This window comes from Siphateles boraxobius, unplaced genomic scaffold (assembly GCF_051911475.1).
Source record: "Siphateles boraxobius isolate OS27281-9 unplaced genomic scaffold, OSU_SipBor_1 13, whole genome shotgun sequence".
In the NCBI taxonomy this organism is placed as follows: domain Eukaryota; kingdom Metazoa; phylum Chordata; class Actinopteri; order Cypriniformes; family Leuciscidae; genus Siphateles; species Siphateles boraxobius.
The window spans coordinates 6,210,108-6,236,434 of record NW_027508733.1 but is presented as its reverse complement, the minus strand read 5'-3'; the positions used below and the strand labels follow the sequence as shown (position 1 = coordinate 6,236,434).

The window sequence follows — 26,327 nt, the reverse complement described above, 5'->3', positions numbered from 1 at the left end:
TGGTTGTTGAATGCCAGACTGGTCCACAGACCGTGAGCTGACTTAGGTTGGTTGTTGAATGCCAGACTGGTCCACAGATTGTAAGCCGACTTGGGCTGGTTGTTGGATGTCGGATTGGTCCACAGATTATGAGCTAACTTATGCTAGTTGTTGGCTGCCAGACTAATCCACAGATTGTGAGCTGGCTTAGCCTGGTTGTTGGATGCCCGACTGGTCCACAGACTGTGAGCTGATTTGGGCCGGTTGTTGAATGCCAGACAGGTCCACAGGTTGTGTGCCGACTTGGGCTGGTTGTTGGATGCCAGGCTGGTCCACAGATTGTAAGCTGATTTGAGCTAATTTTTGGATGCCAGACTGGTCCACAGACTGTGAACTGACTTGGGCTGGTTGTTGGATGCCAGACTGGTCTACAGATGATTTTTGGATGCCAGACTGGCCCACAGATTGTGAGCTGGCTTAGGCTGGATGTTGAATGTCGGACTGGTCCACAGACTGTGAACCGGCTTTAGCGGGTTGTTGAATGCCAGACTGTAAGCTGGCTTAGGCTAGTTGTTGGATGCCAGACTTTTCCACAAAATGTGGGCTTCCAAGATGATAGTTTTCTTTGCCACAAATAATGTGATGATGGTCATGTGTGCTTTGCAGACTGGCAACTAGATTGGGCTGACTGCATGCCGCTAAGCTGGGACACAGACTGGTAACGGGAATATGCTGACTGCAGGCGGCTGAACTGGGACCCAGACTGAGAGCTAGCTTGTCTTGAGTGTAGACCACTGGACTGGTCCACAGCCTGGTAACGGACTTGTGCTAACTGCAGACTGCTGGGCAGAGGCACAGACTGGTCGTGAGCTTATGCTAACTGCAGACTGCTAGGCAGGAGCACAGACTGGTTATGGGCTTGTGCTGATCGTACCGCAGATCCCCATATCCCCCAGTAAGGCAGAACACATATCCCTTCCCTCCCACTAAGTGACGTAATTAATCAGCGGGGCCCAGAGAGAATCGAACTCAGCCGATCGAAGTTTGTTAAAAGCAAGCATGGACTCCAGACTGATATGATCCGACAGGAGGTTTCTATACTGGTTAATACTAAGATTATTTTTAGTTTTCCAATTCAAAAGGATAGTTTTCTTTGCAACAGATAGTGTGGTGAGGACCATGTGTGCTTTATCAATCTCCATATTAATATCATACATAGTTTTGGGCAAATAGGTATATTACACTTAAGACATATTGATAAGTCCTCACAGACCTTAGTCCAGAATCTTTGGACTGGTGTACAAAGCCACAAGGCATGCATGTAATCGTCTGCTGTATTACTTGTGCACTGCGTGCAAATATTTGATTGATTAAAACCCATCTTGAACATCCTTTGTCCTGTATAATAAGTTCTATGGAGAATTTTGTATTGTATGAGTTGCAGATTTAAGCTGTCAGTCATATTAAAGTTGTTTAATATTATTTCTGACCAGAACCGATTGGTGGGATTCAGTGATAGATCCGACTCCCATTTTGCAATTGGTAATGAGATTGTATCATCTATTTTGGAAATTACTATATATATTTTCGATAGTAGCCTTGGAGTACCAAGGCTCCTGAATTCTGTAACACTTGGTGGGAGTTCCAGGTTTGTTTGCTTAAGAGGGAATTTTTTACTTATTACTGATTTGAGTTGTTGATATTCTAGATATCGGTTATTACTTATCCCATACTGTGAAGTGATTGTTTGAAATGGTAAAAAGTTACAGTGATCGATTAAATGCTCTAAGTGTTTAATTCCTTTGTTTTTCCATTGGATAAAATTAATCATATTTTTGTTTAGTGTAATATCAGGATTATTCCATATAGGGCTGAGCCTACATGGGATCATTGAAGAATCTGTTTTTTTAAGAAATTCCCACCAGGCTGTCAAACAAGTGCTGATGTTAATGCTCTTAAAGCACTTATGAGACTTAATATTTGAGCTAAAATACAGTAAATTAGAGATTTCCAGGTTGTCGCATAGTGCTTGCTCTATATCCATCCATGTACATACATTAAAACAATATCAGTCTCTTCCAATAACTGTACCAATACCAGTAATAACAACTAGTGTTTGAACTAAGTAGAGACTCAATTCAATACTTGTGTGTTATTTGATTGGCAGCTGCCTTCAAACGCTCTTTTGCATATTTATGCACATGTCCATTGAAGAGCAATCACATCTTGGCAAGATATGTGTGTAAACACAATCAGTTCTATTATGTCTTTTTGTAGGGACTACTGAAATCTGGCATCGTGACAAAACTATTGCCATGCTAGCAATGTGCTCAAATTGCTATGAAGTTCAGTGACGTCTGTCTTAAAGAGTTTAAAAATATGCAGATTGTGCTGGAGTTCATGCTGAATTTAGTGTGTAAATCATATTGTTTACATATTGGACACTTTGCAGTTGATGCTTTCACGACCCGTGACTCCAAAAGGACGCAACAAAGGAAGGGACACAGACTGTCATTGAATTTAAGCCAAGTTTATTAACAAAATAGAAAGTAAAACAAACAAGTGCTAATGTAACGTCAGCAAAATCAGATTGAATTTGTCCATGACAGGGTGGAGATATTTTGTGGTTTGCCTGTACAGGGCTGGACTGGTAATCTGGTATACCGGGCAAATGCCCGGTGGGCCGACGTGCTTTTTGGGCCGATACATCTCATATTTTTATTTTTATTTATTTTTTACGGCCCATAAAACTCGTACATCGGCAACCCATTCGTTTTGTTTTGTTTAATTGACGGCGCTGGGTTAGTGCCGATGTAATGCATTGGTCAAAAAAAAATGCATATTTTTTTCCAATGACAGACCGGCCCATGAAACACTTAGATCAACGGCCCATTGGTTGTTTTCTTGATTGACACTGGGCTGGCCCAATCAAATCTTGAAACACCTCCCCCTTTGTGCTTTGACTGAGCGTGCAGTGTCAAGTGTACTGTGTATCTGTCTATAGTCTGAGAGATGGAGAAGAAACGCAAGGAATGTGCAGAGAAATAGCGTGAAAAATAGATATAGGCCCTTCAAGCAGACGCTGTAAAATGTGTCAAAGTATATGCGTTTTCTTCAGCAGCAGGAGCTTCATCAGCTCCAGTGGCTGAGGATGAGGAGGATAGTGAGGAGGATCAGGAGACGAGAGAGATGAGAAAGTGTAGAGTCTGTGGTAAGCAGAACTACTTTTTAAAACACTTTGGCTATGAGTGTAGGAACCCATTACCTAGTTACGCATTATTTCCACATCTGCATTGTTGACGATTACAGCAATTTACTAGAAGTTTAATGATACGCGTTTGTATCCATGTTTTCCGCCAAAATAAATGCAGTTTCCGTCAAAATAAAAGATCATGTGCTTATCTCTTTCAAGTTTATAAATTAGTACAAAACTAATTATGAAAGTTTTCTTTATTTTTCAGTGCATTTGTTTTACAATATATGGCTATTAGGCTACTGTCTTGAGATTAATTATAACTATTATTATATAGTAGTGTAATATAGTAAATACAGTTTTATACTAAAAGAGTTTTTTTTTTCTGTGTTTAATTTGCACACTAAAAATGGGTTGGAGCTTTTAATTTTTAACTCTCAAAGTGCACCAGATTGATGAATTTAACATTAAAATGCACACAATTTTCTATGTTCTAAAAGTATTGCTATGCCAGTGCAGCTTATAGCTTGTTTTTTGATGCATCGCTGCGGAGTATAGTTCAATTGTATTAATAAATTACAATTTTGTACTTATTTCATCTGTTAACTCTCACTCGTTCCTACTCACTCATTACATGCCATTAGTGGTTTTCATGAATAGGAGTTGAACATATTCAAGGGCGTGCAAAGATGGCTGGTGTTTATGATCATATGTAGTGGGCCAGTCTGTGCCAAAATGCCAGGGCCGATTTTCTGTCCCAGTCCAGCCCTGTGCCTGTATATTGGCTGCTTGCAGTTATAAAGTTTATAAAAAGTGGAGCTTGACCAACATGCCTTTCTAACAGCCTAAGGTCTCCTTAATAAAACAAATATGAAATTAAATGGATATCAGCTTTTTATATAGGCACTTTATTGTGATGTTGACCCTACTGTAATGAAGATGAACGTAACTTTTAATAAGCTATAGGGAAATTCCCAACTTTAAACAAATAACCATATAAATGTTTGGGGTGTTTGCATTGTAAGAATGTACACAGAGACTTCATATATAAAAAGGCTGAGATGTCAGGTAATGTTTACGACATCCTATTTATTCAATAAAATGCGAGGGAATAACAATATGGCGGTGTGGTGGCTTCCTTTAAATGACGTCATTAGCAATCCAGTCATTTATATAGATCAGTGGGTGGACCGGCAATGGATACCAGAAGTAAACGCTTTTTAATTTCACTTTCTGTAGTGAATTGACTGAGATTAAAGACTTCTTCACCGCCATAACTCTTGCACATTGCATGCACACTTGCTTGTGTGATATCCATTAGCTCGGCTTCATGGTTTAAAACGGAAATTTACCAATATTGTGACGTAACAAACTAAATACACTAAAATAAAGTCAACTTGCAGATAACTTCTCCAAAAAAATGGAGAAATGTTGAATTTGACACTGGATGGTGTTGTGGCAAAAATCCTGTTAAACATCATCACTGCGTAAGAGACACTCAGAGTCAAATTAATAAAAAGAGAAGTATTTATTCTTGCAAGAATAGGTTCAGTCTAGTACACAGAAGTTACGCTGTGCAAGAGAGTGACACACAACAGGAAGATATGAGACAGCCTTTATAATGTTTTCAAGGTTCCTCCTCACCCGCTGTACCTTTCACCCACCCAGATAAGGTCCTTACTGCTGTTCAGTTTCTACTTAAAGACACAAACTGGTACTGAAATAAACTGGCCAAACCTGACCGTCCCTAAGGTCAAAGGTCCTGTACCATATGTTCCTGAAACGTCACGCACAAGCACGTACACACATATATTTTTATACATTGAATAGGTTCTCTCTCTTATGATACCTGTTAGGGATCAATGACTATTAAAATTTCTACAATAATGCCCCCCTTTTTATCATTCAGATTACCCAATCATAATAATAAACAATAAGACAAATTTTAAGTCATATCATCACACTACTCTTCATCTCTGGTTTTCGCATAACTGACCACTCTCTTAAACATTTGTGAAATAACATTTGGAAAAGTAAAAAGCTTAGGCTGTTTTTGTGGGGATAGTCCCTTAAGTATTAGCAAGCAAGTAAAGACTTTATCTGAAGCCGGGCTGAATGAATAAGCACTGTTATTGCACTCTCGATCTAAATCGAACCCTCAGTCACCTCAGTATAAACAAGAAATAGTGTATAGTTTAAGTAGGAAACACATCAATTTAACACCCTGGTTATCATCACACATATTGAAACCCACATGGCATTTCAACAGGCTAAGAAATACAAAGAAATAAAAGTACAATAAAATCCCTCATTTCGACATAGCGGATAACCACAGCTTTTAACCTTCTCTTCATATCAAAAACATTCATAGAAAGAAAGAAAAAGAAAAGAAAACCATACAATTTAACATGTTACAGTAGCTCCCACTACTTGTATCATCATATTTTGTTCATCCTCAGGGCCGTGCAGAGACCTCTGGAGGGGCAGGTGCTCAAAGTATAAAAGGGGGCACATGCGGAACAAGGCTTTAAATAGGGCTGTGCTCAAAATATCAATACAGTAATATATCAATACGGATGATTCTGTATCGATACAGCAGCAAATGCATTGATGCAGTTTTGAAAAAGAAACAGAACAGAAAAGACAAATTTTAAGTTTAAAAGTTAAAAAAATAATTTATGTGCACCTATTAATAACTCTGAGATTAGAAACTGAAGTATCTTAAGTTGTCCCAACCTGATGGCTTTTTCTTCTCTGTTATACAGAATAATAAAGAACAGCTGTTATAGTAAACTGTTTAGGACAAAATCAACATGGCCCATGTGTTTCATACAGTACAGTTTTATTTAATGCCATATCAGCATCTGTGGCTGTTTTCATGGCATAAACTGATTTACACAAATACAAGTTACATTCATACAATGAAAATAAAAACAAAGCAAACAGAAACAGCAATTAATACTTGACAAGATTTTTAACATTAATGTGATACCTGTTCTGGTAAATTCTTACTAAAGTCAAAGTGAGTTTGCTGCCTTTGCTGTTGTTGTTGTTACTGCTGCTGCTGCTGAAACTGCTGGAGTTGATCTGAGACTGTAGACATTAAAACAAACATATAGGAGATATGATTAGGAGCATATATAACATATAGGACCTAGGGCTGGGCGATATATCGCACGATATTGTTATGTACATTTCGTCAGTAAAGCCGGTTCCTTGATTAGTAGTAAATCGCCGTAACCTGCTTTCAGATGGAGCGGCATTTACTCTACAGCACAAACTCCAGTGTTAAATTAACACTCAAGAGTGTTAAAGTTAATGAGATAAGTAAGTGATTAATTTAGTGATGTTTGAGCATTATTGAAGACACCTGATGTTAACAAGCAGAATCATTGAAGGCGAAAATCACAAATTGTAAGCAACCGTTATGGCGATAAGTGTTTGCTTTAGTTGGGCTCTTAACCTTTATACATTCACTTTAAATTTGTTTTTCGGCTGTTATTTGATTATAACAGTCAAATGAATAAAGCAAACTGTGATCTGATAGTGTTGGTTATGTTCTGGCATAAGACAGCCAGTCACCGAGATAGTTCAGGATGCGAACCCCGTGTTCCCATGGAGGAACAAGGGGCTGCCTCAACAACCTTGTGAAGGCGCGAGGAGACAGGGCTAGCCCGAATGGTAGAACAGCGTACTGATATGCGCGCGCCCTGACAGCAAACCGTAGGTATATGGTCTGTGTAGGGAAGCCAACCAGTTGGAGTGGAAAAGGGAAATGACGTGCTGTACAAAAAGTTGATGCAAAATCCAAAATGGTGTTTTATTGGAAGGTGCTAAAATATTTACAGTGCAGGAGAAAACAAAAATAAATAAAAACTGTACAAAAAGAAAAGGAAACCGCAACAATGTGCTAATTTTGGCTAAACCAAATGGCCCAATGTTCACAACACTGCTCAGTATCCAATTTCTCTGAGTTCACAATCAGAACTGAAAATCTTTCATCCAGCAAGCCTATTTATAGGCTGAAGCCCCGCCTATAGGGCATACCAACCACAGGTACAAACGAAAACGTTTGTACCAATCAATTTAATTAATATAAACACCCAACACAACTCTTAAACCTCCAAAACAGCTAAAACCACAAAAATTAACAGAGAAAGAGTTTAACAACAAATTATATGGCAAACACAACTGTTTCTAACTCCCCCCTCCTCTGACATCCCACCAAAATGGTATCTTCCACAGGAAGTGATGTGGCTGTTGCTATAAAAAAAAACAGTTTAACCTGGATTGTGGGTTTGGTTGTACAGAGTGTTAACCGGGAAGTTTAACTGCAATACGGTTTGTGGAAGATATGTGGAAAAATAAAGGTAATTATCATATGAATTATTGTGTGTTCTGGCATTCTGTTCTTTTAGAAAAATAATGACAAACTTAAAGAAAAACTATAAAGAGTTGAAAATTATAACAAAATACAGCAGTAACAAACTTTAGACTGAACAAAACAAAAAATCCATAACACCTTCCTGATGTGTACACAGATGTTAATATTGCCGGTAATGCACAGTATCAGTGAAATGGGTGTATGTTTGTAAGTCCAAGTTTATAGAGTCACCAGGTTAACCTGTGACAGTCTGAGTCGAACGAGAACGGAGACATAAAAGTAGGCGTCCTTCAGGTCGATCGCTGCAAACTAATCCTGTGGCCGCACACGTTTGGCCAGGAGCATCTTGAACGGCAGCCTGTGAAGGGAGCGGTTCAGATGCGTAGGTCCAGGATTGGCCGTAACCCACCAGACTTCTCCGGGACAATGAGGTAGGGGCTGTAAACCCAGACCTCATTTCGGCTGGAGGGACAGTCTCAATCGCACCCTTCGCCAGTAGGGTAGCAACCTCCGCTCTCATGATAGGGGCATAGCCATCGACCAAAGTGGAGCGGACTCCCCTGAAGCGGGGAGGAGACCGTGCGAACTGAATCGCATAGCCGACCCGATGGTTCGCGCGACCCAGCGGAACAGATAGGGAAGCTCTAGGCAGGCTCCCAACTGTACCAGCGGCGTCAAGAACCACAGACGTCCCCCCGGTGGTGCAGCGAAGCGGAATGACCGGCCCAGACGTGGACGGCATAGCGGCCCGGTGTGGGGGCAAGGTCTTAACCTCACCCTTACAGAGGAGGCCAGGGAAGGACCAGCGTTCCACGGGGGCCTGCTCTGTCAGGGGTCTGGCGACAGAGGGGGACAGGGGCGAAGCGGTCCGTGGACGGCACGCCGTGTCAACCGCCTCTGGGACAGAGGGGGGCGAGGAGAGCATGGCTTGTGGGCGGCGCTCTGTGTCGTCCGAGAACTCTGTATGCTCAGAGACGAGAGAGTCAGCTCTTTCTGAATAAGGATTCTTCCCCAGCCCTCCACCGGGGAAAGGAGTGGCCCTGCTACCAACTCCTGGAAAGAACTGAGTCTCATCTCTGAGCAGCCCATCTCAAAAGTGCCGCTTAACCCGGCGTTTAGCGGGGGGCGGGGCTGGAGAGGGCTGTGGCATCCCCCCTACGGTCTTCCAGAGCCAGGCCCGGGTGAACGGGCGGGGTTGGAACCGTGGGAGGGCGCCTTCGGCAGTGGGCAGACTGAGGGATCTGAGCGGACGGCGGGCCGTCGGGCAGAATAACCTCAATCTGCTCACGGGCGGTTGAGAACTGTTGGGCAGAAGCACTCAACCGCACCGCCGAAGAGGCCGACCTGGGAGATGGGGGTGTCGAGCAGACGGGTCCGCCCGACATCGTGCACATCAGACCGGTCAGCTCAAGAATGGTGAACATCACCTGACTCCGAGAGCGTACGGCCACTTTCGTCGCTCGGAGAGCAAGGTCAGTGGCGGCGCGCAGCACACTGAAGAGCCTCGGGTCAGTCCCACCCTCCTGCATGTCCATGAGCATCTGGGTCAGGTAGACCAGCAGAACGGTCATGGGATGCAGTGAGGCGGCTGCCTGTCCTGTGGCACTATAGGATTTCGCCACAGATTAGTGTATACGAAAAGAACTACAGGCTTTGGACGGGTGCTTAGGATTGCGCCGGGAAGCACTCTGAGGACATAGTAGCATGGCAACAGAGCGTTCAACCGGAGGGACCCCAGAATATTCAGATGAGAACCAGTTCAGTCAGCAGTACATAATAAATATTACATTTCACATCAGATATTTTCTCATGTCAATCAACATACCTGAGTAATATTCACAACTCAAGGTTTAAATTTTACCTCACTGCAGAACTGGGCTGGCGTTGGACTGTCCAGGTATGGCAGGGAAATCAGAACAGCTATATGGAACTTGTTCAAAGATATCAAGTCTCTTCCTTCTTCAAGCGCAGGAAATGAATGTTTTTTTTTTTTTTTTTTTTATAAAAGGAAAAAAAAATATTATTTTCCACAAATGTTCCTGGAAAAAGAGACAGTCTCTTGGGAAAAAAAAACCCTCCGAAATGCGGATCCACTCACTTGTGCAAACTAAATTGTCCGTACACAAGTCCATGCAAGTGTTAAAGTTGAATTACAAGGAATTGTTGTAGAATTACAAAGGTGTTAAACAAAAATACTGCAAAACATCCAAAATTTATTATAGGGAAAACATAGAAAGATGAAAAACAATTCTCAGGACAGAGGCTATAGTAGATACCTATACATGGGTCCAACAGTTTCCATTAAAACCATTACAATTCCCATTATAACCTTTAAAAAATTTCAAATTCAGTTCGCATTCAAAAGAAAACATATACATTGCTTAGGCGAATGTTCAGTAGAACAAACATGAGGTTGAATTATTTGATTTTTAGAAAAAGAGTGCAATTACCTGACTTAATGTATGACAAGATTGTGTATGACAATGTATGACAATTTAACAATAACCATTTGAACAAAGCATGTCACAAGCTATGAGAGAGAGGTCAGTTTCAGACAGATAGATTCATAAGATATTCACTTCTTTGATGCTGTGGGGTTTTCAACAGCATTGGTTGATTTTGTGTTTCAAGGGTTCCTGCTGTTGAAAAGTAGGGAGAATCTGTCACTTTATATACTGTTGTAATAAGAAAGCCATGTGATGTGATGATGTGCTTATTTAATGACATTGTCATAGCTGAAATCACGAGCGAGATCTCACTCAAACCTGCACAGATGTTCAGTGCAAAAATGGTAAAGAGAGATTCAGAGACAGACTGTGGGTAAATAATATGACTGGTCATCTCTGACCATCACAGACAGACATCCGATTCATTCACACACTCTGGAGAATATAAACTACAGATCAACAGCAGCGAAAATATCTTCAGTGTATTTTTATTCTAATTAACTAAAGTAATGTGTGTCTAATTGAGTTTGTTTTTATTGTTCAAACAGACATCAGGATAGGCCTACAGCACAATAATCAGGTAAGAGACTATATGTGCACACTATCTGCCTAAAAAACACAGATTTAGATATTTTACATTGCATTGCAGAAATGCTTCTGAAATGGCATTTAGGTGTCTTTACAAATAGCCTACTGTTAAATGCTGCTCAGAGGTGGCATAAATGGTTTTAAGGCATCTTTACACAGCCGAGTTAAGGCTGCTCAGTGCCTGCTCAAAATTGTGTGTAAAGGCACAATGCAGCAAAAAAAAAAAAAAAAAAAAAGCCAGACTAAATTATGCCTGCTTTGACCCACCTAAGCCCCTTGTATAACAATGCAGTTCGAATTGCTGTGTATATGCATCTATGCCATCTCTGAGGAGCATTAATCAGTCTGTTTTATGACTTCTAATTGCCACTTAAGAAGAGTTTTTTTTTACAGTGTAAATGTGTCATTACTCAGAAATTTCAACTGTATACTTTGATACTAGTGGTTGAGGTGGGTCAGAACAGGCATAATTAAGTCAGGCTTTTATGTGGCATTACATCATCCAGATTCTTCCCGAATATTTAGATTATTTGCAGAATGCTTCAGACATGGAATTAAAACATGTTGATTTACTGCCGTACAGAAGATGATGTAGTGTACTACTTATTTGTGGGTGTTCTCAGGGCTTTATTCCAAAGATAACTTTAGGAATATAGCAATAAAACCCTCGGACACGGACAAGTTCTTCTCCTCTTTTCTCTCTTTATTCACCCTCTCTCCTCCGCTCTACTCTCTGTACCCCCGTCATAATAAAAGTCCTCACAATAACATCCACTTTAACACAATTTAAATATACTGCTGAATTAACATTGAAATATTCAAATTTAACATCACAATTAATATTTTAATATAATGTGCTAAAATTTTAACTCTTACAGTAGTTTATCAGACTATTCTTCAGGGCTCCAGACTAATGTTTTTTACTAGGAGCACTGTAGCCTCTGACTTAACATTGTAGGAGTGCAAGAAGAAAATTTAGGGGCACACCTTAAATCACCTTGCAATGCAATTATTCACATTATCCCCCAAAATAACTGTATTACCGACAAATGCTTTGATAATAAATAGACTTAACATACAGAAATTACAATCTGCAGTTTTACTTTAAGTTCACAGGGCTCCAGACTAACATTTGAGGGCAGCAGACCTAAAATTCCCTTTCGTAGTCACTCCGAGTTACGTCGGATGACGATGAATGGGGTTTCGCTTAGAAAGCCTGTCATCTTCGAGTATATAAAACGAGCCAATGGCAAAGAAATGCCATGGGTCCCCTACCCTCTTGGCCTCCATCAAGAGGGTAGGGGACCTGCAGGCATTCTCGGTTGACGAAGCGTGCCTGGAATTTGGACCAGCTAACTCTCACGTGATCCTGAGACCCCGGCCTGGATATGTGCCCAATGTTCCCACCACTCCCTTTCGAGACCAGGTGGTGAACCTGCAAGCGCTGCCTTTGGAGGAGGCAGACCCAGCCTTGGCATTGCTCTGTCCAGTAAGCACCCTCCGTGCTTACGTAGACAGAATGTAGTGTTTCAGGACGTCAGACCATCTCTTTGTCTGTCATGGTGGGAAGCTGAAGGAAAAGGCTCTCTCCAAGCAAAGGTTGTCTCACTGGAGAGTGGACGCCATTGCTTTGGCTTACCAGCAGCAAGGTCGACCGTGCCCCCTTGGTGTGACCGCCCACTCCACCCGGAGTGTGGCATCCTCTTGGGCTCTAGCACATGGCGCCTCGCTAACAGACATCAGCTGAGCTGCAGGCTGGGCGACACCTAACACATTCGCAAGATTTTACAATCTCCGAGTGGAGCCAGTTTCTTCTCATGTACTCGCTTCAACTAGCCGGCACTATATTGTGCTCAGGTGTCTTCGCCTGCTCGCCATTCCTCTCCACAGATGGGATTCGTGTGATATTCTCCTCAGGTGAGCCTCATAAGACCTGAGTCTCCTCCAGCACTGTTGACGTCAACACCAGAGTTATGCCACCGCAGCTTTTGCGCTTGGCTAGGTGCCTCCATGTGCATGGTCTCTGGGCGACCCCCACATGTGTATTTCCACTGTAAGCCACCTTGAGCATGTGTCTTTCCCTCAGCAAGCCACCTTGCCACCCCTGGACACCCCAGTGATACTCCATATGCAGCCCCTCGGGGTCATATGTGTATTCCAAGTCCCCCCCCCTTCGGGTTGGGCATGAATGCATATTTCCTCTGAGATATGCTTCCCAGTCTACCTTGGTATTCCTGTTTTAGTAGGAATCCTTCGTCCGTGCCAGTCTCACGACAGGGAGCTCAGACTTACGCAGGGCACTGGAAGACAGACGAGAGGTGGCGTGATTAGACTGGGAACCCCATTCGTCGTCATCTGACATAACTCGGAGTGACTACGAAAGGGAACGTCTCGGTTACGTATGTAACCCTCGTTCCCTGAGTAGGGAATGGAGACGTTACGTCTCCCTGCCACTTCCGCTGTACCGCTGGAACGCCTGAGTTCAGTCTCGGCTCCTCAGCGAAGACATATCTGCATGTTGCCAGCGCACTTCCTTATTTACCCACAGAGTGGGGCGGAGCTACGCTATGCAAATTCTGCAGACCCATGGCATTTCTTTGCCATTGGCTCGTTTTATATACTGGAAGATGACAGGCTTTCTAAGCGAAACCCCATTCGTCTCCGTTCCCTACTCAGGGAACGAGGGTTGCATACGTAACCGAGACGTTCTACGGAAAGTATTTGGTAGCACTGTGGGATGACATAGCACTGAGCTTAGAGGTGTATAGATAAAGTTAACTTTAGTTATTATCATTCATAATGTCTTAATATTAATTCAAAAGCAAAATGGTGACAAAATAGATATTAGGGAGTGAAAATAGCCAATAAGCGTGTTCTGCAGCTATGTTTAAAATGGTAATTGAATCTTTTTATTTTATTTTAAATAGGCTAAGTGTGAGTTTTCCTACTTCTTGAAACTTTTAGTTTTATAAATAGAGATAATCTTTAAAGGATGAACAAAAAATGATTTGTTCAACACATTAAAAATAATATTTAAATATGATATTGCAGTTTTGAAGTGCTGGAAAAACATGTGAAGGCTACTGTTTTAACCATAGTAGCCTATACCATAGTTACAGTTAGTGTTACTACATTCAATCCATGGTAAATGTTGCTGATCTGTGGACCTAAAGCCTTCTATTACTTGTTCGTTCATGGCACGATGTTTCTCCTGGTTTCCACGTCAGAGCTGTTTGATCTGATATGGTTTATAACAGGAGAATTCTGCGAATGAAATGGTGTCGCGTGATCGAGCTCTGCGCTGTATTGGTTCAAACTATTAAACGGTCCGTGAAGCAGAAATGAGTAGCGCGTTTTTTTTCCCGCTTTCATTTTGTTTTGATTTATTAACATGTCACAGCATATTCTATGCTTGAGCCTGAGATTGTGTCTAACTAGCGTATTGTGTTTAAACTGCAAAGTGCCTGCACTGTCTGCAAACTTCGTGTTCCCCGCAATTCTGGGGTAGCGACTGCAACATTCGCAGTTCATGGAGTTTGTCTCCTTACAGTACCTCAACCAGCTGAATTCTCTCAGCCAGTCTTCCCGAAAATGGTGAGTTCGGGCCTTTATCACCTCATAAACCTCTGACTCTAAATCATCCAACTGTGTCTGTGACATTGTTATTTGTCTCCATTTCCTTCCCACAGACGTTTACGCACGCTTGATTATCTCTAGGACCCTCCCCCTCCACACATTAGCCAGTTACAGTGGCCATTCCCTATTCTTCTCACACATTCCGGATTCATTGACGCGCCCCTTCCACGTTTAACGTGTAGAAAAAAAAGAAAAAAAAAGGGGGGGGACAGATTTACTGGTCGCACATGTGCGACTGGATGTAAAATTCAGTCGCACACTCTCAAATTTTGGTTGCAAAATACGACCATTTGGTCGCAGTCTGGAGCCCTGTTCTTATTTTTTTGTTTAACTGTTTTCTTACAGAATTTGTATGTGCCCCTTTAAATGCAAATGAGCTGGTGCTCCAAACATACTGTCAGAGAATGAAAGGTGTGAGGCAGGATCCTGTTGAATTCCAGTAGATAGGTATTTGATCATCGTTTTTTTGGGATATTTTCATACACAGCATCCTTCTTTGATTTCTGAAAGGAAAAATAGACTGAATCAGGAATGTTGATGATTAAAAAAATATTAGCAGAACCAACTCTTTTCTCTGTGCAAAGCTATAATAATACTAACCATTTTGTTTTGTTTTGAAAAAACTACTACTACAGGTCAGATGCTTACATGGAGCAGCAAGAGGAAATTACATCAATCATAACTTAAAGCATCATACTGATTAATTTCTGCAGCAGGATTGTCATGACAGCTTCTGCTCTGAGAATGACTGTCTTTCACACAAAAGCAACAGCAAAGTCACTTCATGCATCACGTCTACAACCTGCAACCAATGTCTGCTAAAGCTGCATCAGCTCAGATAATGATAAACCGCAGAGACGCTGCAGCTCGAGGACACACTTCAGCACAAGTGACAGCAACAAATGTATGCCCTATACTACTTTCTTTCCAACTTTCAGGCAGAGATCATCACCTCAAAAATAGAAAGGGGCTGTCTCTCATTTAAAGATGTGTCACAATGCAACTACACAACTTTAGAAGTGATCTAGTTAAGTCAAATGATACACACTTGCACACACCCGGTGCAGACACAAACTGCAAGACGAGCAAGACTGATCATGGTTTAAGACTATCGGTTTTAATTTACTATGGAGATGATTACTGCAGTCTTAAGGGGATTAAATATAAAAACTTACACTGAGGTGCAAACAAATACATAGGCTTAGTGTAAACAGAATTTTTTAAAGCATCCTTAAAGGTACACTATGTAACTTATGTCACTTTAGCGGTTAATAAACAAAACTGAATGTCTTTTGAGTTACACAGGTACTGCAGCTGCTGGCATCCTGATCAGTCTAAAACAGTCCCATAAAAACTCATTATGGGCGTACCGTGTGATTCAGCATAAAACAAATGCACAGTTTGGAAAATAGATAATGTACTTGTTCATTTTACACATATTGTGAATTTTGAACAAAAACGTGTTATATGGTGTACGGGTACCTTTGATCTGCTCCCTACTGAAGGTACTAATGAAGACAGTCGAGTCGATAAACCAGCCACATTTGTTCACTGAACGTCATAAGGCCCTTTCACACTGAGCGAGATTAAGCGACGCAAAAGTATGTGATGACGCTCTTGAATTGAAACAATAGATCCCATACATATCTATTCACACCAAGCATGATCAATTGTGGAGCGACAAAGCAAGAGTGAGTTTTTTCAGACTGTCTATTTACACTAAGTGCAGATAGACCCCCTTAAGGCTTTTTTTGTCTATCCACTATAGATTGCAGTTTGAAGTTATTACAAGCAATCTATTGATGGTTTAAAGTGGGTTTTGAGCAAAAACATAGTAATAATCTCATAAATTGTGATGTGAATTTTGATGCTAATTGTAGCTCTAATGCACCTGTTACCCAACTGTGATTTTATGATGTATTTGGTCAAAATAATTTTCGTAAGGTAGTTTGTGTTTCTGGTATCAAACTTTGTCTTATTTTATTGTTGTATGTCATGCAGTGGATGAGGTTAAAGTCAACTGGAAAAATGTAGGAGAAAATGCATTCTAGGTCAGCGCTACCTATCATGCAGGATTAAATTACGCAAAGATAAACAATCGTTTCGCGTTCAGTGTGAAAGCACTGTTTGTCGGCGATTCACTTTATATCCTAGCGCCCACCCCTGTTAAGGCCCCCCTCCCCTCCCTTCACATCTCTACAGATAAAGCGTTGTCGGGATAATTACAGTTCGTGTGGCTACGCGGATGCGAAAAACATTCTGTCTTATAAATTTTAAAAGGTAACTAAACCCCTGGTCAGAGCCTGACTCCACCCACTGGCAATATTTGAAAAATGCTGGAAAAGTAGGCAGAGCCCAGTGGAGAGGGGGCGTGCACTTGAGACGTATCTCTCTGCAGGCAAGAGCTTGGTTAGTTGGTACCCTCTGACGTTACCGGCCACCACAACTTCCAATAGGAAAATTCAACTGCAGTAACCACCGTTCAACCTGAAGAGGGCAGCACTCAGACGTTTTTACACCATATATTTTAAAATTAAAACACTTTAAACACAAATGTCAAAAAAATTACTTGAATCAATGAACAGCACTAATAAAGCCCCATTCTTACAGATCATTAACTAAAAAAAGTTGGTTTAGGGTTTAGTTACCCTTTAAGGCCAGATAAGTAGTTTGTTGAGGGTTGATTTGTAGGGAAGGTCTACATGCTTGTGCACATTTTCAAACGCCCATACCTATAGACTGAACTCATAAAACACATGTGTACGCCATCGGCGTTCTCACAGGTTCACTTTTGAATTTTGCGCAGAAAGAACTTAAGAGTTTTGTGTTAAAACAGTGTCGTGTTGGCGGCCCCTAAGTTAATAACTAATCATCATTGTGATGAAAGTGAATCAATTACATTGTTAAAAATGCTATGATGGCTTGACTTGACTTGACTCTCTGTGAAGAGGCCTTTTTGCTGTGCACAAAACTTCAATCAACAAGCTTCAATCAGACTAACTGACTGCAACAACTTCTTGCAACATAGTTATGATTTATCTTACCGGTTTTTGTTTTGTTGGTTTCCACAATGCTGATTCAGTTCTGACTTCTTCCTGTCTCTGGACTGCATTAACAGTAATACACATGTTAAAAACGACCATTTATAATTCCATTAATAATATTTCCATCTCAAAAAAGATGAACATTTGACCTGTTTTTCTACATTTCTTGCAGATGCAGCACATCAGGACTATAACAACAATCATCAGAGATCCAGCGGCAGCAGAGATCAACACTATGTACATTAAAGGTAGGCTTTGATCTGTAATAGACAAAATGGAATTGAGCCATTAGTGTGAGTGAATCTGTCCGTCTGACCTACAACAAACACTACCAAACATGAACACTCTATAACATGCTCAGCTTAATTAATCAATGTTAATATCACCACCATCATACTTGCACATGTGTGACATAGTGTGTTGATGTCTAGATGTGTGGTCTGGTTGCCGATGGGATTGTTCAGCACACAGCTGTAGGTGTTTTTATCCTGATATTCCACCTCCAGAGGTAGAGAGAGACTGATGCTGAGTTCAGACGCACTGATGCTGGACAATACACTGATTCCTTTGTACCAGGAGAGAGTCACATTACTCACATTCAACACTGAACACAACAATGAACATGATGATGATGATGATGATGATGATGAACAATCTCTGGTAATGTCAAGAATGGGCAGAGGAGCTGGAAAACATGAGAGAATGAGTAAAAATAATGACAAATCTAAACATCAAGTCTTATTTTTAGTGTAGTGTGGTAACAGTCAGTGAGTGCCTCCATCATTTCAAAATGTAAAATGATCAAACATTTTAGTATGTAAAAAAAAAGTCTGGTTTAAAGTTAGGTGCTGAATGGGGCCGACTTAAAATACTTGTTTCAATTGCATGTTAACATTATTTTAGTGTGAAAAATCAACTACTAACTTTTCTGTGTGAAGTTATATCCAAAACTTACTTGCCATGTCAATGCAATGACAAAAAACTGTAAAACGACTTTAAAAATGCTCATTTAAAAGAGGATTTAATGTAAGTGGTTTTGAGTTTTCTTTTAGTTCTTCCAATTAATGGCCACATTCACGTCATGTATTAGTGCCTTGAAATAAGGGATGAGTCTATTGTTTTATTTATTTTTTGCCAGTTTGAGCACACGCAACAGGAACGAGCGCAGTGGACAATTGAAATTGGCAATGTGCAGTATCACAGACCAAAACAATAACAAACATTCCAGCCATTTCAAAGTAAAAGTTCAAAGTTCAAACCTTGCTGTAGAAGTGTTTTTCAGAGAAACGAGTATGTGAATTTAGCATGTTTCCTCAATATATGCAAACATAATATGGTTTTTTTATGCTTTAGTAGAGTGAAAAAGTTACATACAGCTCTTTTAAATGATGAAATATAATGATCTCTACTCACCATGGACAGAAACATTGAATGTTTTTGATGTCAGTTTCAGTCCATTCAACTCTAGATCATAAACTCCGGTATGTTCAGTTCTGATGTTTGTGATGGTCAGAGATCCAGTTTGATCGTCCAGCTTCAATCTGTCTTTGAATCTCCCATTAAGAACATTATCATATGTGTAGAAGATTTGCTTGTCTTTGTTGATTTTAGCTATGAGAGTGTTTTCTTCTCCAAATGTCCACAGTATGTCGTCGTCTTCGTGTATTTCAGTAACATCAGTCTTTAGAGTAACAGAATCTCCCACCATCACTGACATTGACTCACCAAACACACCTGGGGAACATGAAGAGGATAAGGCTTCTGATGGTTTACAAAGCCTAAAGGAAGCAATAGTTTGACAAATCACAATTTTAAAATGTCATGGGAAAAAGAGGCCTGACTGCAAAGCAGATCACACAACATTATATGTTTGAGATAACAGTAAGAGAAAACATAGTAGATTGTTCTGCCATTCTGAAATATTAAGCCATAATAATACTTTTATAACTTACCAGTCAGACGGCACCAGCACAAACAGAACAAAAAAAACATGTGAAACATTTCCTTCACCTGCTCTGTGTCTGACCTCAAACAACTGCTGAAAACACTCAAGCTGATGTGAATCCTCCTATGACAGAGTGTAACCTTGTTCACACAACCTGAACTCATGTTATATAGCCTATAGTTACATAAAAATGTTTTTTCTGGCTCTTATTAAGAATTGAACTATATTTTAAAAGTGGAACCATTCTTCTTTTTATTTCATTTCATTTAACATTGATTCATTCATTTAACATTGCTTATGTAGTTGTCTGATATTACATATTAATTACCTAAAAGCAGAAGAACGTGTGTGAATCTTATTGAATTGCATGGGTAAAAACAGCTTCAAATGATTTAATGATAAAACTTAATTATCTCTATATATATATTACTGTGTATATGGAAAAAACAAAACAGAAATGTTAAAACGTCATCCATCTCTCATTGCCAGGTTTATTGAGGTGTGACTCTTGCAGCTCATCTGAGTCAAACTGAAACCTGCTGCGGTTTGATTTTTCAGAATCCTGGTTTGATCTTTTGTGCTGAACAAACTGTTTAGTTTGCAGGTGAAAAGCTTCTTCCTGTCTTTCTGAAACCTCACAGTCTGACTTCCTCTCTAGACAAAACTGCTCTACAGAGTAATAATTCTGAATCAATCAATCATCAAGACTGATGTTTGAAAAACCAAGCAGAGAGAAATGTCAGGTCAAACTTGATTCTTACACATTATGTATCATTGATAAACCACAGATTGACAGCCAAATACCAAACTACACTCGATCATGGAGCCAGTATTGAAGCGGTTGAAGCAACCTAACCAGTTTGGCTGCCGCTGCGGATGCCATATGCCCCAGGAGCCTCTGAAATAGTTTCAGTGGAACCGCACTCTTGCTCTGGATGTGACGCAGGCAAGTCAGCAGTGTCTGCACGCACTCACTCGTAAGCTGGGCTACCGAGTCGATTTCCACACAGAGAAAAGAGATCCTCGGCACGGGGCAAAGTTTGCTCTTCTCCCAGTTGACCCAAAGGCCCAGATGAGCTAGGTGCCGAAGCACTAGGTCCCTGTGTTAGCAAACCTGATCTCGAGAGTGAGCTAGGATCAGCCAGTCGTCGAGATAGTTCGGGATGCGAACACCGTGTAGCAGTAGGGGAACAAGAGCTGCTTCGACGACCTTCGTAAAGACGCAAGGAGACAGGGCTAGCCCGAATGGGAGAACCACGTACTGGTATGCCTGCCCCTCAAAAGCAAACCGAAGAAACTGTCTGTGTCGAAGGAAGAATGGAGACATGATAGTAGGTGTCCTTCAGGTTGATCGTTGCAAACCAATCCTGTGGCTGAATACATTCGAAAATGGGTTTGGCCGTGAGCATCTTGAACAGAAGCCTGTGAAAGGATCGGTTTAGAATGCGCAGGTCCAGGATTGGTCGTTACCCACTGGTCTTCTTCGGTACAATGAAGAAGGGGCTGTAGAACCCGGACTTCATTTCAGCTGGAGGGACAATCTCGATCGCACCTTTCGCCAGAAAGGTAGCAATTTCCGCACGCATAACAGGGGCATTGCCACCTACCATAGTGTCGTGGACTCCCCTGAAGCGGGGAGGAGATCGTGCGAACTGAATCGCAGAGCCGAGCCTGATGGTCCTGGCGAACCAGCGGGACAGGTTGGAAAGCTGAAGCCAAGCTCTGTACCAGCTGTACCAAACTGTACCAGCGGGGTCATGGGGACCACAGACGTACCATCGGTGAGGCAGCGAAGCGGTATGACTGACCCGGACTGGGGAGGTGGAGCGTCCCGGTGTGGAGGCACAGTCATAGACTGTGTCCTGACAGAGGAGACCAGGGAAGGACGTGCGTTCCACTGGGGTCCGCTAAGACAGGGTTCTGGTGACAGAGGTGGACGAGAGTGGCAGGGCTCATAATCAGCGCACGCTGCCGTCTGCGTACTCTGGGGGCTCAGAGATGGGGAAGTTAGCTCTGTCTTTAACCACATAAGGGGGCCAAAAATATTCGCCCCCGGTGGAGGCCCTGCTACCACCTCCTCCCTCCTGCATTGCTCTAAGACATGGGCCCATACCTTGAGCGACTATGTAAAGTTTACCAGAATAGTAATGAATTGGGCGTAAACCGCCCCCATGATCTTGCATTAGACATGCAGTCATGATGCCCAAGTGTTAATGGGCATAAAGCACAAAGGGTCTATCAGATAATGCCTAATGCCGGTGCATGACATAGTGCTCTCTTCAAATCATTGAAAGCTTTGAAATGAAGTGTTTCCATACAAACAGTATCGGAATATTTAACATGGCCTTTCAACAAGTCATAGAGCAGCTGCGCTATCGAGGCATAGTCTTCAGTCCAAGGTCTACAGGAACCTGCTGTTCCTAAAAATGATCGGAGTGTTTTAATGATAGTAGGCGGAGGTATGGCTTTTATTGAAGCAGCTCAATACTGTGTAATGGATCTATGTCCTGCACCAATTGTTTGATCCAGAAACATGACTTGGTTTTTAGCAATTTGAGCCTTGTGAAAGCCGCATTTGTGTCCTTTTTTCTGCAAATAGTCCAACAATGCTGCAAATTAAGTTTGATGTACCTTGTGACCTGTTGAGGCAATCAAAATATCATTGACATATTGAATCATAGTGTTTGACTGGACATTCTGGGTCACACAGATCACGTGTTACAGCCTGATGGTATATGGTTGGGGAATTCTGAAATTCCTGTGGCAACCGTGTCCACTGGTATTTCTCATTGGGCTGTAATGATACACCAAACCCACGATTCAGTTTGCATCAGGTTTTTTAACCCACAATTCGATACAAACCGCATTTTTATTTATTATCAATCAAATTTTATTTGATCATCTCCTCATGGTGATACCGGCATACACCACGTCATTCTCCTCTTTTGTGTTATGCATAAAAAAACACAGTATACAGATTTCATAATAAAGTCTTTGTAGTTTGTTCAATAATCAGAATGAAGGAAGAGGACAGGGTCGGCAGTGCTGGGTCTCTTTATTAATACTTTAGAAATAAAAAAATGAAAACAAAATGGCGCTCAGAGCGCATTCGCCTTGGGGAAGGCAAAAGTCAATAAACAGACAGGAACAATCAGGAAAACAGACGGCGTTGCTGCAGCGGTTTGGCATGGAGACCCAGATTTCTCTCTCCTCTCTCTGAACCCCACGGCTTTTATCCTCTCTCTCCATGCCAATTACTGGAATTGGACACAGATGTTAATCATTCCCTCATTCCCCACTCACATCACGCTGATCTCCCAACAGTTCATCCTTCACAGACCGCGCTAAACCACGCCCCCTCCGCCACATTCTTCTTAATGAAAATGTGGCAAATTAATCTTGAAGACTGATTGAGATTCAGTGTGATTATATATTTTTTGATAAATACCATAATTAGCACTGTTATTAGAATGTATATGTACTAATACTAAGCAAACATGAAGTTGTTTTAGGAAAAGCCATTAATCATTTGCTTTAAATAAATCACTGATTCACTCAGTGATTTTGCTTCAGGTAAGTTTTACTTTGGACATAAATAGTGATGCAATTGTTGAAAAATTGATTATCTTGTAAATGTAACCAAATTTAGAATGTTTTTCTCACTTTTTAAATTTGATGTTGGGTCTGCAGAACATATACTCTGTGGGACTATTCACACAGAGCATACTTTCGCAGTTAAAAACGTGAAACTGGTCAGTAAAGTGAAAAAAAAACGAAACTTAATGGACTGGAGACATGTTTTTTAAAGTTGAAATAATTTTAACTATAGCGACACATTTTTAGAATGGCACGTCATGCACGAGACGCTGTGAACGATGCCAGACATGAGTGTAACGGTCAAACACGTCCTTCTTACGCTTGATCTGTGGTAGATTTTTCCCCTACGTATGACTTATGATTACCTGGGTCATCTCCTAATTGACGTCCCTAAACGTCTCCTGATTGACATTCAATATTTTTTATCCTCTAGAGCGTCTCCTAATTGATGTCAGCTCAAAACCTCAAACATCAAAAGCATTCTTTGTGATCCGGCCCTTACTTTAGTGCGGATAGGTAAATGCTTATTCAGACATCCCAAAGTAGAGGCTGCTTTCCCCAACCTGGTTGAGATCTCATCTTCTAGGATGGTTTCATGGTAGATCCAAGTTAAGGGGAACTTTACCACATCAACTAGTGCTACGTTATTTAACTGAAAACAACGTGTGTTAGTAGCTTGTTATGAAGCTGGGGACTAGTCTTACAAGTTAAACATCCTTTTTTTTTCTTTAAGACATAGAATGGCTTAATACGATACCGAAAAAGTAAGACTGACTGCCCCTGACTAACTGTTAGTGGGTCATATTAGAACTTAAAGTGCCCCTAATAAGATATTTTAAAGTTTCCTAATGTTGTTTTGGAGCTCTCCTCCAACAGGTTTACATGCATCAAAGGTTAGAAAACTGTTTAATTTTCTCATAATAAACATTGCACCACATTTTTCAATGTCCATCTAGTGACAAGAAGGGAATTCTGCGGGCCTTGGGAATGGTGAATTTCCTAGGAAAATTCCTGCCAAATCTGTCAGTCAAAACCACCCATATGAGAAAGTTGTTTCAAAATGATCAAGAGTTAGTGTGGGCTTCAGTACATGATCAAGAATGGAAGAGGTTAAAGGAGATTCTTACTACTGAACCTGTCCTTGTTTTTTTTGTTTTTCTATCACACACGGCCAACTAAGATCTCTACAGACGACTCTCAGGATCGATTGGGGGCAATGCTTCTTCAGGCCATTGGGGATTCATGGAGACCTGTGGCCTATGCTTCTCGATCTATGACAGAGACTGAAAGACGCTATTCTCAAATAGAAAAAGAGACCTTGGGTTTAGTATTTGGCTGTGATAAATTCCATGGATATGTTTATGGATTACCTACTTTTTACAGTAGAGATGGATCGTAAACCATTAATATCTATCATTCAAAATAACCTAAATGATATGTCACCTCGAATTCAATGCATGATGATGAAATTACAAAGATATGATCTGAATCTAGTGTATACACCTGGAAAGTATATCATTGTGGCTGATGCACTGTCTCGAGCACCAGTAGCTTCGGAGATTAGCAAAATGGTCGAAGTTGAAAGACATGTGAGTATGGTGTTTTCATCTCTACCAGTTTCAGATGAGATGTTAAGATTGATTGCGGAGGAAACTGCAAAGGACGCTGAACTGCAGAGGGTTATTGCATATCTTCGTTATGGATGGATTAAAGGCAAGTGTCCACAGTACTTTCCATTAAGGGGAGAACTGAATGTGGTTGAGGGCACGCTGTTGAGAAAAAAACAGAATTGTCATTCCAGTGTCAATGCACCAAGACATGCTTCATCGAATTCATGAGGGGCATCTTGGTATTGAAAAATGCAAGGGAAGAGCTAGACAAGCTGTTTTTTGGCTAGGAATTAATGTGCACATTGAGAAATACATCAGTCAGTGTGACATCTCTCTGAGTCATCATTATAAACTGGTTAAACCTTTGATGATAGCTGCTCACCCTACTGAACAGTGGCAAAAAGTAGGAACTGATCTTTTCCATTTGAATGTTAAGGACTATTTGGTGGTTATCGATTATTATTCCAATTATCCTAAAGTTGAACAGCTCTGTCATACAACATCAAATGACATGATTCAACGCATGAAATGCATTTTTGCAAGGCATGGAATTCCTCATATTGTGCAAAGTGACAATGGTCCTCAGTATAATAGTCGTGAATTCAGGCTGTTTGCAGAACAGTATGGCTTTAAGCATACTACTTCAAGCCCCCTTTATCCAAAGGTAAATGGTAACGCAGAAAAAGGGGTACAAATTGTAAAGAAGACTTTTGAAAAAAGCAGCGGCAAGCAATTCTGATGAAAATCTGTCTCTACTGAGTTACCGTTCTTCTCCACTCAATTGTGGATTATCTCCTGGTGAGTTACTGATGAATCGTAAACTGTGTGACACACTGCCAAAATGATCCCTGAAAACAGACAACAAAAGTGTTTCATTGAAAGAGATGCAACATCTTAAAGAGAAGCAGAAAGAATACTATGACAAGGGAGCTCTGCAACTGAAACCTCTTTCTGAACGAGATGTAGTTAGAGATGAGGAGCCTACTGGATGGAGAAAGAAAGCTACAGTCCTAAAAGAGGTAAACGAACCCAAGATCATATCTTTGTTCAAACAGAAGATGGGCAGACTGCAGAGAGCCAACCCTGTCTCCAGAGATGTAGTCTTGTGAAATGCCCTCTGTTGATCTGCCATGTCCTTTATATACCCATCTTTATATACCCATCCCAGAGAGCGCTCAGGGCTGGTATGAGAGGAGCAAGAAAGTGAAACTTTGCACATGCAAAAGAGAACGTCTGCGCACATCCAAATACGTGCAAAATTGATTTTCGTGCGCTCAAAATATTTTCTTATCTGCGAGACGAACATTTCTCTGCAAAACTCAGTTCACGCGCGTGCAAAATGCCCTTTTGCACGCTCAAAATGTGATCTTGTGCGCGCAGAATTGTGACCGAAATCTAACCCCATACAGAACCACATAACAATTCAGAGAGGTTTAGCGCGACCACCTTTGGAGCAATGCACAACATGCTGCAGAAATTTTCACTGCCCTTTTTGTGATAGCAGTATTTTTAAACCGACAAGACGGGACAAACAATCAAATTAAAATCCACTTTAAAAAGGCTGTTGTTCACAGTAGCACCTCAATGCAGTACATGAGATCCAGGAGCGGAGTTGGATCCAGATATAAAGGGTGGGTTTAGGGATTAAGGGGTGGAGATGAGTAGGTTTGGGTATATGTAAGGTGGGAGGAGTTGGATCTGGATCCAACTCCTCCCCCTGGATTTTGTGTTCTGCAGTGAGAACCATCTTGTTGTTCATGGAGGTAAACATCTGAGGCCTGTACCATGAGGGTAGTTGAACAAACTCAGGGTTACAGGATTAGTTTAGAGTTGACAAAACCAAACCAATCCAACCAGGCTTTGTTGGTACCATGATGCTGATCATCAATTTTCTCTGTCAACCC

General features: G+C 41.1%; 1 protein-coding gene across 1 annotated transcript; it reads right to left on the bottom strand.

Moving 5' to 3' along the window:
* Positions 1–11,273: 11,273 nt before the first annotated feature.
* Positions 11,274–19,288, bottom strand: LOC143735259 (CD48 antigen-like). Its single transcript, XM_077225375.1, has 6 exons — positions 19,224–19,288; positions 18,685–19,005; positions 17,669–17,956; positions 17,421–17,531; positions 17,272–17,333; positions 11,274–14,730 (listed from the first exon to the last, which is right to left on the bottom strand). The coding sequence occupies exons 1-6, from the start codon at positions 19,270–19,272 to the stop codon at positions 14,683–14,685; spliced, it is 879 nt and encodes a 292-aa protein (XP_077081490.1). The 5' UTR covers positions 19,273–19,288; the 3' UTR covers positions 11,274–14,682.
* Positions 19,289–26,327: the final 7,039 nt, after the last annotated feature.